The sequence below is a fragment of the Balaenoptera acutorostrata genome, chromosome 1 (genome assembly GCF_949987535.1).
Source record: "Balaenoptera acutorostrata chromosome 1, mBalAcu1.1, whole genome shotgun sequence".
NCBI classification, from domain to species: Eukaryota; Metazoa; Chordata; class Mammalia; order Artiodactyla; family Balaenopteridae; genus Balaenoptera; species Balaenoptera acutorostrata.
The window spans coordinates 107,682,643-107,699,366 of NC_080064.1; the positions used below are offsets into that span (position 1 = coordinate 107,682,643).

The 16,724-nt window shown below is 42.7% G+C and overlaps 1 protein-coding gene across 3 annotated transcripts in view; it reads left to right on the forward strand.

Moving 5' to 3' along the window:
• The first annotated feature begins 9,585 nt into the window (after nt 1–9,585).
• Nucleotides 9,586–16,724, forward strand: part of CHD1L (chromodomain helicase DNA binding protein 1 like) — a 53,525-nt gene continuing 46,386 nt past the window's right edge. The window contains exon 1 of one of the 3 annotated variants that reach the window (XM_057551129.1): nt 9,586–9,774. In XM_057551129.1, coding sequence (XP_057407112.1) covers nt 9,642–9,774 — 133 coding nt within the window. In that variant the 5' untranslated portion in view covers nt 9,586–9,641. Of the gene's footprint in view, nt 9,775–10,103; nt 10,123–16,724 lie in introns of those variants that run through there. The other 2 variants (XM_007182127.2, XM_007182128.2) reach the window with 2 other exon arrangements.

Consider the following 16,724-nt stretch of genomic DNA (forward strand, 5'->3'; position numbering starts at 1 on the left):
GGTATAATTGATAAATAAAATTATATATATTTAAAGTGTACACAATGATTTGCTACATTTTTACATTGTGAAATGATTACCACAATCAAGTTAATTAACACACCCATCACCTAACATACTTACCTTTTGTGTGTGTGTGGTGAGAAAGCTTAACATTTACTTCCTTAGCAAATTTCAAGTATCCAATACAGCATTATTAACTATAGTCACCATGCTGTACATTAGATTCTCAGAACTTATCTTATAACTGAAATTTTATACCCTTTGACCAACATATCCTCATTTCCCCTACCTTCTAGCCCTTGGTAACCACTGATCTACTCTGTTTTCATGAGTTCAGCTTTTTTCTTTTTTCAGATTCCACATATAATAATTCCACATCCTACTATATGTAATAGCATACAGTACTTGTCTTTCCCTTCTTGTTTACTTCACCTAGCATAATGCCTTCTAGGTTCATCTATGTTGTCACAAATGACAGGATTCCCTTTTTATGGCTGAATAATATTCTATTGTATGTGTATATAACATAGTTTCATTAACCATTCATCTTTTGGTGGACACTTAGGCTGTTTTCATATCTTGACTATCGTGAATAATGCTGTAATGAATATGGAAGTGCACATATCTCTTCCAGATACTGATTTTGCTTCCTTCAGATACATACCCAAAAGTGGGATTTCTGGATCTTATCATAGTTCTATTTTTAATTTCTTGAGGAACCTCCATACTGTTTTCCATAATAGCGGTACGAAATTACATTCCCACCAACAGTGTACAAGAGTTCCCTTTTTGCCACATTCTTGCCAACATTTCATTTGTTATTTCTTACATATATTTCTTTTGATAATAGCCATTCTAACAGGTATGAGGTGATAGCTCATCGTAGTTTTGATTTGCATTTCCCTGATAATTATTGACGTTGAGCACCTTTTAATCTATCTGTTGGCCATTTGTATATTTTCTTTGGAAAGATATCTATTCACATCCTTTGTCCAGTTTTTAATCAGATTATTTGTTTTCTTCCTATTGAGTTACATGAGTTTCTTATATATTTTAGATATCAACCCCTTATCAGATATATGATTTACAAATATTTTCTCCCATTCTGTAGGTTGTCTTCTCATTTCCTTTATTGTTTCCTTTGCTGTACAGAAGCTTTTTGGTTTGATGTAGTCCCAGTTGTTTATTTTTGCTTTTGTTGCTTGCGATTTTGGATGATCTAAAAAAATCATTGCCAACGCCAATGTCAAGGAGCTTTTCCCTATGTTTTTTTCAAAGAGTTTTATCGTTTCTGGTCTTACATTTCAGTCTTGAATCCATTTCAAGTTAGTTTTGTGAGTGGTATAAGATAGGGGTCTAATTTCATCCTTTTGCAATGTGGATATCTAGTTTTCCCAACACCATTTATTGAAGATACTATCCTTTTCCCATTCTATATTCTTGGCACCCATGTCAAAGATTAGTTAACTGTATACATATGCATTTATTTCTGGGCTGTCCACTCTCTTCCCTTGGTCTATGTGTCTGTTTTTTATGCTTGTATCATACTACTTTGATTACTATAGGTTTTTAATGTAGTGTGAAATCAGGACGTGTAATGCCTCCAGCTTTGTTCTTTTTTCTCAAGGTTGTTTTGGCTATTTGGAGTCTTTTGTTGATACAGATGATTATAGCAGCTTTATTTGTTTGTTTTTCATTTTTAAATTATTTATTTATTTATTTAGGCTGCGCTAAGTCTTCGTTGCAGCACGTGGGCTCTTTGTTGCAGCATGTGGGCTTCTCTAGTTGCGGTGTGCAGGCTCTAGAGTGCACAGGCTCAGTAGTTGTGGTGCGTGGGCTTAGTTGCGGTATGTGGGATCTTAGTTCCCCGACCAAGGATGGAACCCTGGCCCCCTGCTTTGGGAGCATGGAGTCTTAACCACTGGACCACCAGGGAAGTCTCTATAGCAGCTTTATTTGTAATTGCCAAAACTTGGAAGCAACTTGGATGTCTTTCAGTAGGCAAATGGATAAATAAACTGTGGTACATCTGGACAGCAGAATATTATTCAGTGTTAAGAAGAAATGAACTACCAAGCCATAAAAAGACATGGAGGAAACTTAAATGCATGTTACTAAGTGAAAGAAACTAAAATGAAAAGGCTACTGTGATGGTTAATTTTAAGTGTCAACTTGACTGGGCTAAGGTATGCCCAGATAGCTGGTAAAACATTATTTCTGAGTGTGTCTGTGAGGGTGTTTCTAGATGAGATTAGCATTTGAATTGGCAGACTGAGTAAAGAAGATCACTCTACCCATATGGGTGGGCATTATCCAATCCATTAACATCCTGAATAAAACAAAAAGGTGGGGCTTCCCTGGTGGTGCAGTGGTTGAGAATCTGCCTGCCAATGCAGGGGACATGGGTTCGAGCCCTGGTCTGGGAAGATCCCACATGCCGCGGAGTGACTAGGCCCGTGAGCCACAATTGCTGAGCCTGCGCGTCTGGAGCCTGTGCTCCGCAACAAGAGAGGCCGCGATAGTGAGAGGCCCGCGCACCGCGATGAAGAGTGACCCCCACTTGCTGCAACTAGAGAAAGCCCTCGCACAGAAACGAAGACCCAACACAGCCATAAATAAATAAATAAATATTTTTTAAAAAAAGAAAATATTTGTATAATCTGGGAGGAAAGGAAGGCATTTATAATAAGAGACCAAAATCCAAGAACAGTGAAGGAGAAGTCTTACACATGCAAATTCAAAACTCTGTATATAAATAATGATAAATAAGGAATTCAACAAAAGATTAAAATTCAAAACGCATGAAGAACTTCACACAACTATTAAAAAACGACAAGACAGTAGAAAAATAAGCAAATGATATGAACAGTCCATTCAAATAGAAGGAACTAAAAACGGCCAATTAGTTTATTCAGACATGTAACCAAAGAAATTTTAGGTAATATTATATCTGTTTTCCTCATCAGATTGGAAAACAAAACAAAAAGATTGGTCATATTCAGAACTGGAGAAGTGATGGAAGTGGGCATGCTCATCTACTGTGGGTGGAAGATAAATTGATTAAGCCTTTATGTGGAACAAGTTTATCAAAACTGAGTTCCTTTTACCACCAATTCCCTTTCAGGGTTTCCTGCAGAAATAGTTACACATGTGTATAAACAAAGATGTTTATTGTAGCATTGTTTGGGGTATAGCTTAGATGCTGGAGCCGGACTATGTGGACTCTACCACTAACTACTTTTCTGACCTCAGGCAACTTAATATTTTTGTGGCTCAGTTTTCTCATCTGTAAAATGAGGACTAGAATATTACCTACCCTGTACATTGTTGTGAGGAACAGAGAAAATAATATACATGTAAAGTGCTCAGCACATGGCCTGGCACAACGAGTTCAAGTATCAGGTGGCATTAATAGTGAAAAATTTGAAATAACTTCATAAATGTTCATCAAGATGGGCAAGGATTCTATTATGGGACACCATACTATAGACTAATACAGTGGTCCCCAACTTTTGGCACCAGGGACCGGTTTCGTGGAAAACAATTTTTCCACGGATGGGGGGGATAGTTAAGGCGATAATGGGAGCTATGGGGAGCGATCGGCAGAGGCAGATGAAGCTTTGCTCTCTCGCCCGCCTCTCACCTCCTGCTGTGCAGCCGGGTTCCTAACAGGCTGTGGACCGCTACCAGTCAGAGGCTGGGGGGTTGGGGACCCCTGGACTAATATATACATATATTTTTTTAAAGTATATTTTTAAGAATTTATTTTGAATAAGACGAATTCATTGTACTGACATGGAAAGATTAGGAAAGAGTTTAACCAGCACAGCCCTTGTTTGGTTTCTATAGCTCTCTTGGCAAAGGGTAGGAACAATCTAAGCAAGCACATTTAAAGCTTTAGCTCATATAGAGTACATCACATCCACTTGCATTCCACAGACCAAAGCAAATCATATGGACCCTGCCTATTGGGAGGCACTGAAGTCTATTGGCTAAGGGCTGAATGTACAATCATCTTATAGGGGAGAAAGTGAATAGTTGGGAACAGTAATACCATCTATCAAAGCTGGGTATCCACGACCCCACGACCCCATCATTGAGTAGACATCCCACACTCTATGTGTGAGTGTGTGTTTTTATTTACCTTCAGAATCCGTATCTATGGGCCACACATATGAGAAAAACACTATGGAACATTTGCCTGTGGATTCCCCGAGCAAATGAGGTTACAATGGGACCTCAACAATGAGAGATAAATCCTGATTTCTTGTGTCTCCACTGGTAAGATGTAGTAGATACTTAGGTGATCACCAGGCTCATTCCCAACTTAACTTTTTTGTTCCTTCACAATATCCTGGACATTCAAATTTGTGTTTAGTTCCTTGTAAAAAATTATTTCATTTAATTTTAACAACACCATTATGGGGTAGCTATTTTATCCTCATTATAAATTATTGTGTATCATAGGCTTTCCAGAAGCACTCTCTTATTGTTAAAACTCTTTGATTATGAGTATTAATTGTACATGACAATTTTGAGCAGTTTGGGGGGATTGTGTTGGGAGAACTCCCTGGCATCAGTGTTATAACAGTGTCTCAGGAATACATGTCTGCCGCAGGTGTGCTCATTTTTCAAACCTAAGACCCAGCTTTGTGGGGTTAGGGCATGAGTTGGCTTTGGGCTCTTGTCAACCACAGCAGAAGGGGGTTCTTAAGATTGTAGCCCCTTTCATCTTAGTGCAGTCACTAGGCCACTGACATAGGGCACTGACGTAATCCTAACCCGAGCCCAAAGGTCTAAGTCCATGTACTCAACAAGAAGTCTGTACAAATTTTCACCCATGGTCACAACTTTTACTCAAGCTCCATATCTGACTCACTAGATGCTGCCAGCTAGTGTCCTGCTGTGACCCAACAGAGCAGGGACGTAACGGACAGCAAACACAACTTGTTCACTAACCTGTGCTTGATCATGCATGTTTTGGTAGGGTTGGCATATGCCAAAGCCCATCACTGACATGATTTGGATACCATTAATCTTATCAGGTTGCCGTTGGCAGAGGGCGTACCTTCTCTGTGGTGTAATCAAAGAATTAATATGAACACCATGCTTATATAACCTGAGCAATGAACGAAACAGGACTTGGGGTTATACTTTATTCTGGAAGTTAACACTGACTCACTAGAAAACATTGGACAAGTTGCCTAAACTCACTGCACCTTCGTTTACCCATTTGTGAAATATCCTCTCTGTACCTCAAGGTTATAACAATCATAGGTCCTGGATTTTAGAATTGTTCTACAGATACCTCATTCAAACATTCAGCAATACTTATTATGTCAGGCACTCTTCTAGGTACAGTTGAATTTTCAACATATCTAAAGTGAAATCATTATCTTCTCTTCCTCAAACCAGCTTTTATCTCCTATATTCTCTGTCTCAGTGGTGGCATCAACATCCATCCAGTTGCCTGAGGCAGAAACCCCTGGGTGTCAGTCTCAGTGTTTTTCTTTCCCTCAGCCCTACATCGGTCCTCTCAAGTGTACCCTCACCAATTAAAAGAATCTATTACTCCCTTGCTAACCCTGCCTCAGTGTTTTCACCCTTGTGGTCTCTCTGCCTTGAACACGCTCCTTCCTGATTTCACATAGCTGGCTTCTCATCATTCAGATCTTAGCTCAAATGTCATTTTGTTAGTGACATGTTCTTCAACCCATCCAATACAGAGCTGCTCCCCAGTTCTGCTCTTAATCTATTACCTTTTTTTTTTTTTTACCATCTTATTAGCACTAATACAACCTGATAACTCACTTGTACACTGCCTCCCCACCGCCACCACCATTTTGTCTGTCTCCAACACAGGATCTAAGCTCTGTAAGTGCAGGGACATTTTCTGACTTGTTCACCTCCATTCCAGACACTGGGGATGTGGCTAGCATAACCACTATTTATTGTATTCATCTGGAAAAATCCAACCTGGTAAAATCCAGTTCTCTAACTATTCCTCACTTGCACCCAGCACACACTATGCGGACTGGTCTCGCGACCATAAACCTCGTGTCCCTTGCTGCTGTTTGGCATTTTTCTCCAGTCAATTCACTCTCCCACTTCCCCAGAAAATTATTTCACACCTTTCCCTCCTCAAACCTCTAACCCCACTCCCCCTTCTCAAGCTCATCTGATGACTTTGTTTCTTACTTCACATAAACAACAAAAACAGAAGAGATCTTCCACGTGGTCTCCCCACCACGTCTGTACATACACTGTGCCTCTGTGTGTTCCAATGTGTGGACTGTCCATGCTCCTATCTGGACCAACCCCTCCACTCGTGCATTGGGTCCCACCTCCTCTCACTCAAGGACATCACTCCTGCAGCATCAGTTTTTCTCTCGATTATTTTTCCCTGAGCTTTCAACATGCTCTAATGTCACCCACCTGCAAAACAACCCTCCCCTTGACCCTATTTCCCCTTTCAGTTATTGCTCCCAGTTTTCTGCTCCCTTTTACAGCAAAACTCTTTGAAAGAGGCGTGAGACATTTTGTCTCCACTTTCTTTCCTCCTATTCCATTTTTAAAACCCTCTTCTGTATACATAAATCATTCTTGGCACGGTCAACAATGACTACCATATTGTCCAATCCAGTGGTTATTTCTCTATCCTACCTTTACTCCACCTCTTAGCTGCATTTGACACAATCACTCACTTCTTAAAACACCTCATTTGTCTCAGGGACAGCATGTTCTTAGTTCTCATACTATGTCACAGGCTGTTCTTCTTAGTCTCTTCTGCTGGTTCCGCCTCATCTTCTTGACTTCTAAATATTAGTTATCCAAGGCTTAGTCTCTTTTATAGTTTCAGTCATCTCTTAGGGGGACCCATCTAGTATCAGGGCTTAAGGTCTATCTTAAAATGAGGACTTCCATATTTATACATTCAGTTCCAACCTCTCCCCTGAATTCCAGACTAATCTGATTATCTATTCAAAATCTATACTTGAATATCTAGTAACCATTTCATGCTACTCCGTCCAAAAATGAATTCTTCATGTTCCTCAAACCTCCTGATTCTCAGTCTTCTCCCCTCCATAATGGAAACTCCATTCTACCATTTTCTTAGGCCATCCCTGAAATCACCCTTTATTCCTCTACTTCTCTCAAATACTTAGTCAGTGTACTTTTTTTTAAACTTAAAAAAAAAATTTTGGGCTTCCCTGGTGGCGCAGTGGTTGAGAATCTGCCTGCCAATGCAGGGGACACGGGTTCGAGCCCTGGTCTGGGAAGATCCCACATGCCGCGGAGCAGCTGGGCCCGTGAGCCACAGTTACTGAGCCTGTGCGTCTGGAGCCTGTGCTCCGCAACAAGAGAGGCCGCAATAGTGAGAGGCCCCCGCACCGCGATGAAGAGTGGCCCCCCGCTTGCCGCAACTAGAGAAAGCGTTCACACAGAAATGAAGACCCAACACAGCAAAAAAATTAAAAAAAAATTATTTATTTATCTTTGGCTGCATTGGGTCTTTGTTGATGCACGCAGGCTTTCTCTAGTTGCGGCGAGTGGGGTCTACCCTTCCTTGCAGTGCGCGGGCTTCTCATTGTGGTGGCTTCTCTTGTTGCAGAGCACGGGATCTAGGCACGTAGGTTTTAGTAGCTGTGGCACGCAGGCTCGGTAGTTGTGGCTCACAGGCTCTAGAGCGCAGGCTCAGCAGTTGTGGCACGCAGGCTTAGCAGCTCCTTGGCATGTGGGATCTTCCTGGACCAGGGCTTGAACCCACGTCCCCTGCATTGGCAGGTGGATTCTTAACCACTGCGCCACCAGGGAAGTCCCTGAATCAGTGTATTTTATAGGCTCTACCTTTTAAAAATATCTAGTATCTTACCACCTCTCACCACTCCACTGCCACCACAGTGACCCAACAACTATCATCTCTTGCCCAGACACCTGCAACAGTCTCCTAACTGGTCTCCCTGCTTCCACTCTGCTCTCTTCTATAGACTTTTCATACAGCATTCAGAGTAAACTTATAGGCATCATCTCAACTAGCTGACTTGGAGTCTCTCAGTTACCTTTATACAGTTACCTAGCTGTGCTTTAGATGCCAGACTAAATATACCAACAGAACACTTAGCTTATAGCTAGTATCCTATCTCTGGTATTATACAAAAACAAATGTACTTTAAGTTAAAAATAATGAACACCCTTTTGTTTGAGCTGCAGGTGGTTGATATTGCTGCTTTAGTGGATAAGTCTACCCACAGAGCCCAGAGGGGAAGAAATAAGTCAAACACAGAGGCCAGGATGCACACGCCACTCAGGAGCAGCCACATAGGACAGAAGCCCCTCCAGAGAAGCCAGCAAAGGGCACAAGTCTATGTTAAGGTTTTGAGAAAATACCCAGGTAGGAAATCAGTGTAGCCCCATTAAGTGACTTTCTCTTTCACCTTAACGTTGATCACCACCTGATTTTATTTGCTTATTACTTGTCTCCTCCTTTTGAAATATAAGCTTAAACTATAAACTTAATATAAGTATAATTTACTTAAATGTTCTACAGATGAGATCAGTGGCCTCTATCTCCAGTGCCAAAAGAGTGCTTGGCACATAGTAGATGTTCAATCAGTATTTACAGAATGACTCAAGACACAAAGCTAGCTTCACAAACAGTGCTTTGTTTGAGTTTTTATGAATAAACCAACCTGAAGACATCTCCTTTGTAGCTAAGTTCCCCCCTTTATTTAAAGGGGGTGAAGACGTGGGGAGTGCAACTTTAATCTGTGTTTACTGAAGGTGGAAGCACCAAGATTAACCTAAATGGGAATTCAGTAGTCTTGACATTACCCGGAGAATAACATGGCTCCTGTTCCAGCTTTGTCAATTACCATTCCAAGTCACAGTTTCTTCAACTGTGATGGAGGAACAATTATGGTACCTATTTATAGGGTTATCGGGAGGATTATATGAGACAGCAACTCTAATGCATCAATTAATGCAGGTATTTGGTTGTTATCATAATATTTGTATTAGCGGTATACGACTAATCATAAATCACTACATCTTAAATCCACTTAAAGTTTATGTTGAGTCATGGTGACTCAGAATCATCGCTTCAATTCGCTCCCCATAATTCACTTAAGAAACCCATTGTGGCAACGACATCTTCCATGATTTTAATTTTCTACCATTCAGAAGTTCCAGCCTACAGATAACAGGGAGTAAGTAAGAGGATTTCAGGGCCCAAGCCAATTTATTACTCGTGTAAACTGAACTTTACAATCTTGCTGTGAATCGCTGAGGGGCAGAGACGATGCCTTATTGAATGCTATAACCCCAGAGCCCAGCAGAGCACCTGGCACATGACAGTCAATGTTGATTAAATAATAAGTGAGTGCCGAGCGTTTCAGGTCATCAGTAGCCTAGAGAGGGCATAAGCACAGCCAGAGGCACAGGTGTGAGAATCGAGCGGCCCCACGCGCACGCGGCTGCAAGCGCGCCTCAACAGCGGGTAGGACACCTTCCGGCTCTCTCCGCGCCCAGACCTCAGTGCAGGACGCGCCCTCTGGCGGCGGCGGCGCCCGGGGGTTAGGCCGCGAACGTCGGGAAGGAAGCGCGCGGGGCGGCGCAGGGCGGAGCTTCGCCGTGGCTGGATGGAGCGTGAGGGCAATGCGACCCGCGAGGGCGACATGCCCGGCTTTCTACAGAGTCTTCAGAGCGAGAGTCGAGTCGAGGCGGCGCGGGCGCGGGTGCAGGAGCAGGACCTGCGGCAGTGGGGCCTGACAGGTCAGTGGCTGCGGGGAAACTTCCGGCTACGCCGGCCGACTCTGGGACTCTCCTCTCCCGGCCTGGGACCCGGCGCCAGGAACGGTCCGGCGGTGCCGCGGGTGGACCGTCTTGTGGGTTTTTAACCTGCGGACAACAGGGCCTTCCCTTCCCGCCCCTGCGGTGGGGCTGGGCGGAGAGGAACCCCGCCTGGGGCCAGGTAGCCGTTACCCCGCCTGCGCGGCGCGCGGGGCCCGCGGACTCGGGAGGAACGTGTTTCCCGGCCGGGAAGCGAGGCCCGCCCGCGGCCCCCGCCACCCGGCACGCTGGCCCTGGGGAGGGGAACTTGGTGAGGCCCCTGTCCGGAAGGTAGGACCGTCCTCGGAAGAAGCGGAGGGCGTCCTGGCGCCGCAAGGGTGTGGGTTTAAAATTTCTGTTCCGGTGGGTTTGGAGGCCTGGCTTGGGGGGTTTAACTGGTTGCTTGTGTGAAACTATCAGAACTCTTCTCCAAACTTCACTTTTCTTCTTCGTTTACCGTGCGCGCGCAGTTCTTTGATAATACTCCACTGGTTAATTCTCCCTCGACGCTATAATTTGAAATATGCAGCTAAGCAAAGTTCATAAGCTCATTACTGCATGTAGCTATTTTATTTATAGTAGCCTTTCCCTAGAAACTTCGAAGCGCGAAAACTTGCATCCCCCTGAGGTCTGCAGGCAGTGGGGCAGACCGCATCTCTGGATGGAGGTCATAGGACGGAGAGACCCAGGTCCTAGTTCCTGGCCTGCTGTTGACTCACCACCTAACCGCTCCCATACTCGTTTTATTTATAAAATGGGGAACGCAGTGCTGTGCCTTAACTGTCTTACTCTTGGATCAATAATAATGATATAGTCGTTAACTCATTATTTATTGAGTGCTACTGAGAGCCACATGCTACAAGATGTTAGGTGCAGAGATGAGGATACAAATGTGGGCCCTGCTCTCCTAGAGTTTCTAGACTGGAGTCTGTGAGTGATTTCAAAAATATAAACAAGTATTTATTGAACTCATACTGTGTGGCAAATACGAAGGAAGTGTGAGGTTTTGTTATGAATGAAACAAAAGAGGCAGTTCTATGTCCAACTTAGAAGAGGGATGGGAAGAGATAAATGGATAGGATACAGACATGGAAGAGAAAGACCTCTCCCTTCTTGAGGCTCTGAGTCTATGAAAATGGTATCTCTGTGTCTGTAAGGAGTATGTATCCAACTTAAATATGAATTTACAGACTGATGCTTTTAAGTTTGGTGTAAAGTTTATATGTTTATAGAGCCGAAGTTAATACGTGATTATTTGTGTGTTTGCCTATTTCCTTGCATGTGTTTTTGGGTATAATACTATGTGTGAGAGAAGGCTAGTTCTAATGTGCACATTGATACTGGACTGTCAGTAATACACTTGGAGAAATATACATATGGACAAGTGCTGTTACTGTAGTGAAATTGAGAAGATAGATAAGAGGTTGCAAGTTTGCCTGGATGAATTAGAGTGAGTGAATGAAGAAGCAAATAGACAAATGTGGAAACTTGGTGATGGGCATGGATAAGTGGATAGTGGGGGGAAAGAAAAAATTAGAAGATAGGTATACTTAGAGGAATAACCATTTAATCTTATAACTTGAAATTCCTATTTCTATTTGCCAGAATAAATTAATATTCTTAGAAACTATTCTTTGTGAGTTGGTTAAACATGGTTACTGATTTTTTTTCCTTCTGATTGACAGAAATAGTACATGTTCTCTGTAAATCATTTAGGGTAATATTTTATGCATAAAGAAAAAACAGTAATATACATAATCCTATTACTGTTAACATCTTATTATCTAGCCTGCCATTTCTTGGTCTGTGCATGCATATGTGTGTATGTAATTTCTTTTTTTCTTTCTTTTCCAGGGTGGAGCAGGGACTGAGGGAGAAGTGCAAAGATGGGGTTTCATGTACATACTTTTTGGAAACCATAATTTTTTTCCTTATTATCATTTAGTCTTCTTCAATATCATATTTACTAGTTACAGACTATTTCAGTGTATGGATGTGCTGTAATTTAGCCAGCCACTCTATTTAGGTATTTAGTTTCTTTTTTTGTTGTTTTAAATAATACTAAAAAATATCCTTGGAACCAAATATTTATTATTGCTATGAATTTTTTTTTAATTGGGGTATAGTAGTTTTCCAATGTTGTGTTAGTTTCTACTGTACAGCGAAGTGGAGTTCCCTGTGCTATACAGCAGGTTCTGATTAGTTATCTCTCTTATACATATTAGTGTATATATGTCAGTCCCAACCTCCCAATTCGTCCAACACCCCCTTTCCCCCTTTGGTGTCCATACGTTTGTTACCTACATCTGTGTCTCTATTTCTGCCTTGCAAACCGGTTCATCTGTACCATTTTTCTAGATTCCACAAATATGCATTAATGTACGATATTTGTTTTTCTCTTCCTTACTTCACTCTGTATGACAGTGTCTAGGTCCATCCACATTTCTACAAATGAATCAATTTCGTTCCTTTTTATGACTAAATAATATTCCATTGTGCATATGTACCACATCTTCTCTATCCATTCGTCTGTCGATGGACATTTAGGTTGCTTCCGTGACTTGTAAATAGTGCTGCAGTGAACATTGGGGTGCATGTGTCTTTTTGAATTATCGTTTTCTCAGGGTATATGCCCAGTAATGGGATTGCTGGGTCATATGATAATTCTATTGTTAGTTTTTTAAGGAACCTCCATACTGTTCTCCATAGTGGCTGTATCAATTTACATTCCCACCAACAGTGGAAGAGGGTTCCCTTTTCTCCACACCCTCTCCAGCATTTGTTGTTTGTAGATTTTCTGATGATGCCCATTCTAACCGGTGTAAGGTGATGCCTCATTGTAGTTTTGATTTGCCTTTCTCTAATAATTAGTGATGTTGAGCATGTTTTCATGTACCTCTTGGCCATCTGTGTGTCTTCTTTACAGAAATGTCTATTCAGGTCTTTGGCTCATTTTTTCATTGGGTTATTTGTTTTTTTGATATTGAGCTGCATGAGCTGCTTGTATATTTTGGAGATTAATACTTTGTTGATTCATTTGCAAATGTTTTCTCCCATTCTGAGGGTTATCATTTTTTGTTTATGGTTTCCTTTGCTATACAAAAGCTTTTAAGTTTCATTAGGTCCCATTTGTTTTTATTTCCATTACTCTAGTAGGTGGGTCAAAAAAGATCTTGCTGTGATTCATGTCCAAGAGTGTTCTTCCTATGTTTTCCTTTAAGAGTTTTGTAGTGTCCGGTCTTACATTTAGGTCTTTAATCCATTTGGAGTTTATTTTATTTTATTCATTCATTCATTCGTGGCTGTGCTGGGTCTCCATTGCTGTGCACGGGCTTTCTCTAGTTGCGGTGAGCAGGGGCTACACCTTGTTGCAGTGCGCAGGCTTCTCATTGCAGTGGCTTCTCTTGTTGCAGAGCACAGGCTCTAGGCGCACAGGCTTCAGTAGTTGTGGCATGCGGACTCAGTAGTTGTGGCTCACAGGCTTTAGAGCACAGGCTAAGTAGTTGTGGCGCACGGGCTTAGCTGCTCTGTGGCATGTGGGATCTTCGCGGACCAGGGCTCGAACTTGTGTCCCCTGCGTTGGCAGGCGGATTCTTGACCACTGCGCCACCAGGGAAGTCCCGCGCCGAGTCTTAGTTGTGGCAGGTGGGCTCCTTAGTTGTGGCTTGTGGGCTCCTTCATTGTGGCAGCCAGCCTCTTTAGTTGCGGCATGCATGTGGGATCTAGTGCATTGACCAGGGATTGAACCTGGGCCCCCTGCAGTGTGAGCGTGGGGGCTTATCCACTGTGCCACCAGGGAAGTCCCTCAAATTTATTTCTTCCCCAACCCCCAAGCATGCCTTACTGCCTCCTAGAGGTTAGAAAGAAAAAGACTACATTTCTGAGACTTGCCTGGAGTTCTGTTGTGCTTGTGACTTGACTACTTCCACCTAGCAGATGACTGTGGAAGATTTGGAAGAGGAAAGTGAGGGAGAAAGGCTGCAGTCCCTGAGGGATTTAAATTTTCTACATTTCTCTTGGCCATGACTCTTTTTTTTTTTTAATTAATTAATTAATTTATGGCTGTGTTGAGTCTTCGTTTCTGTGCGAGGGCTTTCTCTAGTTGGCGGCGAGCGGGGGCCACTCTTCATCGCTGTGCACGGGCCTCTCACTATCGCAGCCTCTCTTGTCGCGGAGCACAGGCTCCAGACGCGCAGGCTCAGTAATTGTGGCTCACGGGCCTAGTTGCTCCATGGCATGTGGGATCTTCCCAGACCAGGGCTTGAACCCGTGTCCCCCGCACTGGCAGGCGGACTCCCAACCACTGCGCCACCAGGGAGGCCCTTGGCCATGACTCTTAACCTCAGCGGGGTTGGGTAGGGTACTGAGCATCCACTTTGCTGGCATGGATTGCAGCTGAGGCAGTAGGGTCTTGGAGCTGACAGTTGGGGTAATAGCCTCCTGGTTTTTCCCCTCTAGGTAACTTATGTCATTTTTCTCTGGCTGCTTTCAAGATATTTTCTTTGTCTTTAGTTTTTAGAAAGTTAATCATGATGTGTCTTGGTATATATTTCTTTGGATTTATTCTTTTATTATGTTTGAAGTTCATTCACCTTGAATCTGTAGGCCTTTTGCCAAATGTGGGAAGTTTTCACCCATTTTTGTGAGTACTCTTTTTAGCCCTGTCCTGTTTCTCATCTCTTTCTAGGATGCCAATGAATGAATGTAGTTCTTTTGTTAGAGACTTGCAGTTCCCTGAAGCTCTGTTCATTTGTTTTCAGTCTGTTTTCTCTCCATTGTTCAGGTTGAGTAATTGCTATGGTTCTGTCTTACAGTTCACTGATTCTTTCTTCTCTCCATTCTGCTATCAAGTATGTCCTCTGAGCTTTTTACTTTGGTTGTTGTATTTTTTAATATCTTCTTTTTCTTTGCTGAGACTTTCTACTTCTTTACTGAGGCTTCCTATTTTTTCAGTTGTTTTAAGCATGTTCATGGTTGCTTGTTGAAGCATTTTTATCATTGCTGCTTCAAAATAAGTGTAACATCTGTGTCATCTGGATTTTAGCATCTGTGGATTATCTTTTTTCATTCAGTTTGAAACCTTCCTGGTTCTTGGTATAATGTATGATCTTTTTTATTGAAACCTGGAAATTTTTGGCTTATGTTTTGAGACTCAGGATCTTATTTAAACCTTCTGTTCAATTGTCTGTTTCATGCTGCTCTGGCAGGGGAACGGGGGTTGCTGCTTTGTTACTACCAGGTGGAAATAGAAGTCAGGCTCCCCCTCTGAGCTTCTCTTGATACCTGGGGATAGGGAGGGGGGTTCCTCCTTACTTCTGGGTGAAAATGAGAGTACTGGCTCCCAACTTGGTCCCCACTGACACTGGTAGGGGTGGTCTCATTACCTCTAGGCAGTGATAAAAATCCTGAGTCTCCACTGGGCCTCCTTTGACACCATTTCTAGGGGTAGTTGGGGAGGGGGCTCATATGATCTAGTAGGGGTAGAAGTCCAGGCTCACTATGTGGTCTCTCCATTGACCTGCATGGGAGGGAGAAGTGGAGTGGGGATGGCCACATTATTGGTGAGTGGGGATGAAAATCCTGGTTCCCTCCCTAGCCCTCTCTGGTACCTTCCTGCTGGGGATCTTGGGGAACTTCATTACAGCCTCTTGAGGGTGGAGGTCTAGGCTCCCACTTGGCCTTTGCTGATGTGGTGGGGCCACTTTTTTTCCCTGTGGTGTTTGGCTTAACTGGAGTGGTTATTGTCTACAAGTTTACATTTTCTGTCTCTCTAGGCTGTCCCTTTTCCTTTGGCTAGTGGGAGTAGGCTTTTGTGGGCTTTTTTTTTTTTCTTTCTTTCTATGTCCATTGGCATTTCTGGGTGACCAATTTCTTCACCTCTACGTCTGGGATACATGAGGCAAAAAGAAACCCAGGGAACTCATCACTGTGTTGTTTGCTGGGTCCCGAGGTTACTAACCAGTCTGCCTTCTTCACCCCACCTTTTCAGAGTCATCTTATTATGTTCCTTTTCTTTGTAATATTCAGGAGTTTTAGTTGTATTAGCAAGAGGAATGGGGAAAAGAACATCTCCATCTTCCCAAAAGCAGAAGTCTCCAGATTTCACATTTTAATCTTCTTTGATTTTCTGAATTTTCTAACGTACAATATGCAGATAATACCTAGTGCATGGGATCATTATCAGCATTAAATGGGGTAACTTATGTACAGTGTTTACTACTCTCCGTGGTATTTAGTGTTTAATAAAAATAATTCGTTAATCTTTTTTTTTTTTTTAATTTTACTTATTTATTTATTTTTTTTATTTATGGCTGTGTTGGGTCTTCGTTTCTGTGCGAGGGCTTTCTCTAGTTGCGGCAAGTGGGGGCCACTTTTCATCGCAGTGCGCGGGCCTCTCATCACCGCGGCCTCTCCTGTTGTGGAGCACAGGCTCCAGACACACAGGGTCAGTAATTGTGGCTCACGGGCCCAGCCGCTCCGCAGCATGCGGGATCCTCCCAGACCAGGGCTCGAACCCACGTCCCCTGCATTGGCAGGCAGACTCTCAACCACTGCGCCACCAGGGAAGCCCTCGTTAATCTTTTTAATGTTCTACAATTATATACTGTTTAGTTTCTTTTTAAATGTCATGAGTTCAAACCAGAGTTTTACTTCTGTTAATAGTTTTTCTATAAAGTATGTTTGGGGTCTTCCGTCTCCCAAAGATATGGCTGTTCTCTGAAATTGGATTTTTTTTTCAAGAGAGAGAGAGAAAAGACAGGCGGCAGAAGCTCTATGTGGATTTCAGACATTTCCTGTTGTCCCTGTGCACTGTTAAAACACCTTCTATGTAACATTGTGTCCATTCTTAACAGCACTGCTTCTTGATTGAAGCATGAGTTAATCTTGTCCTC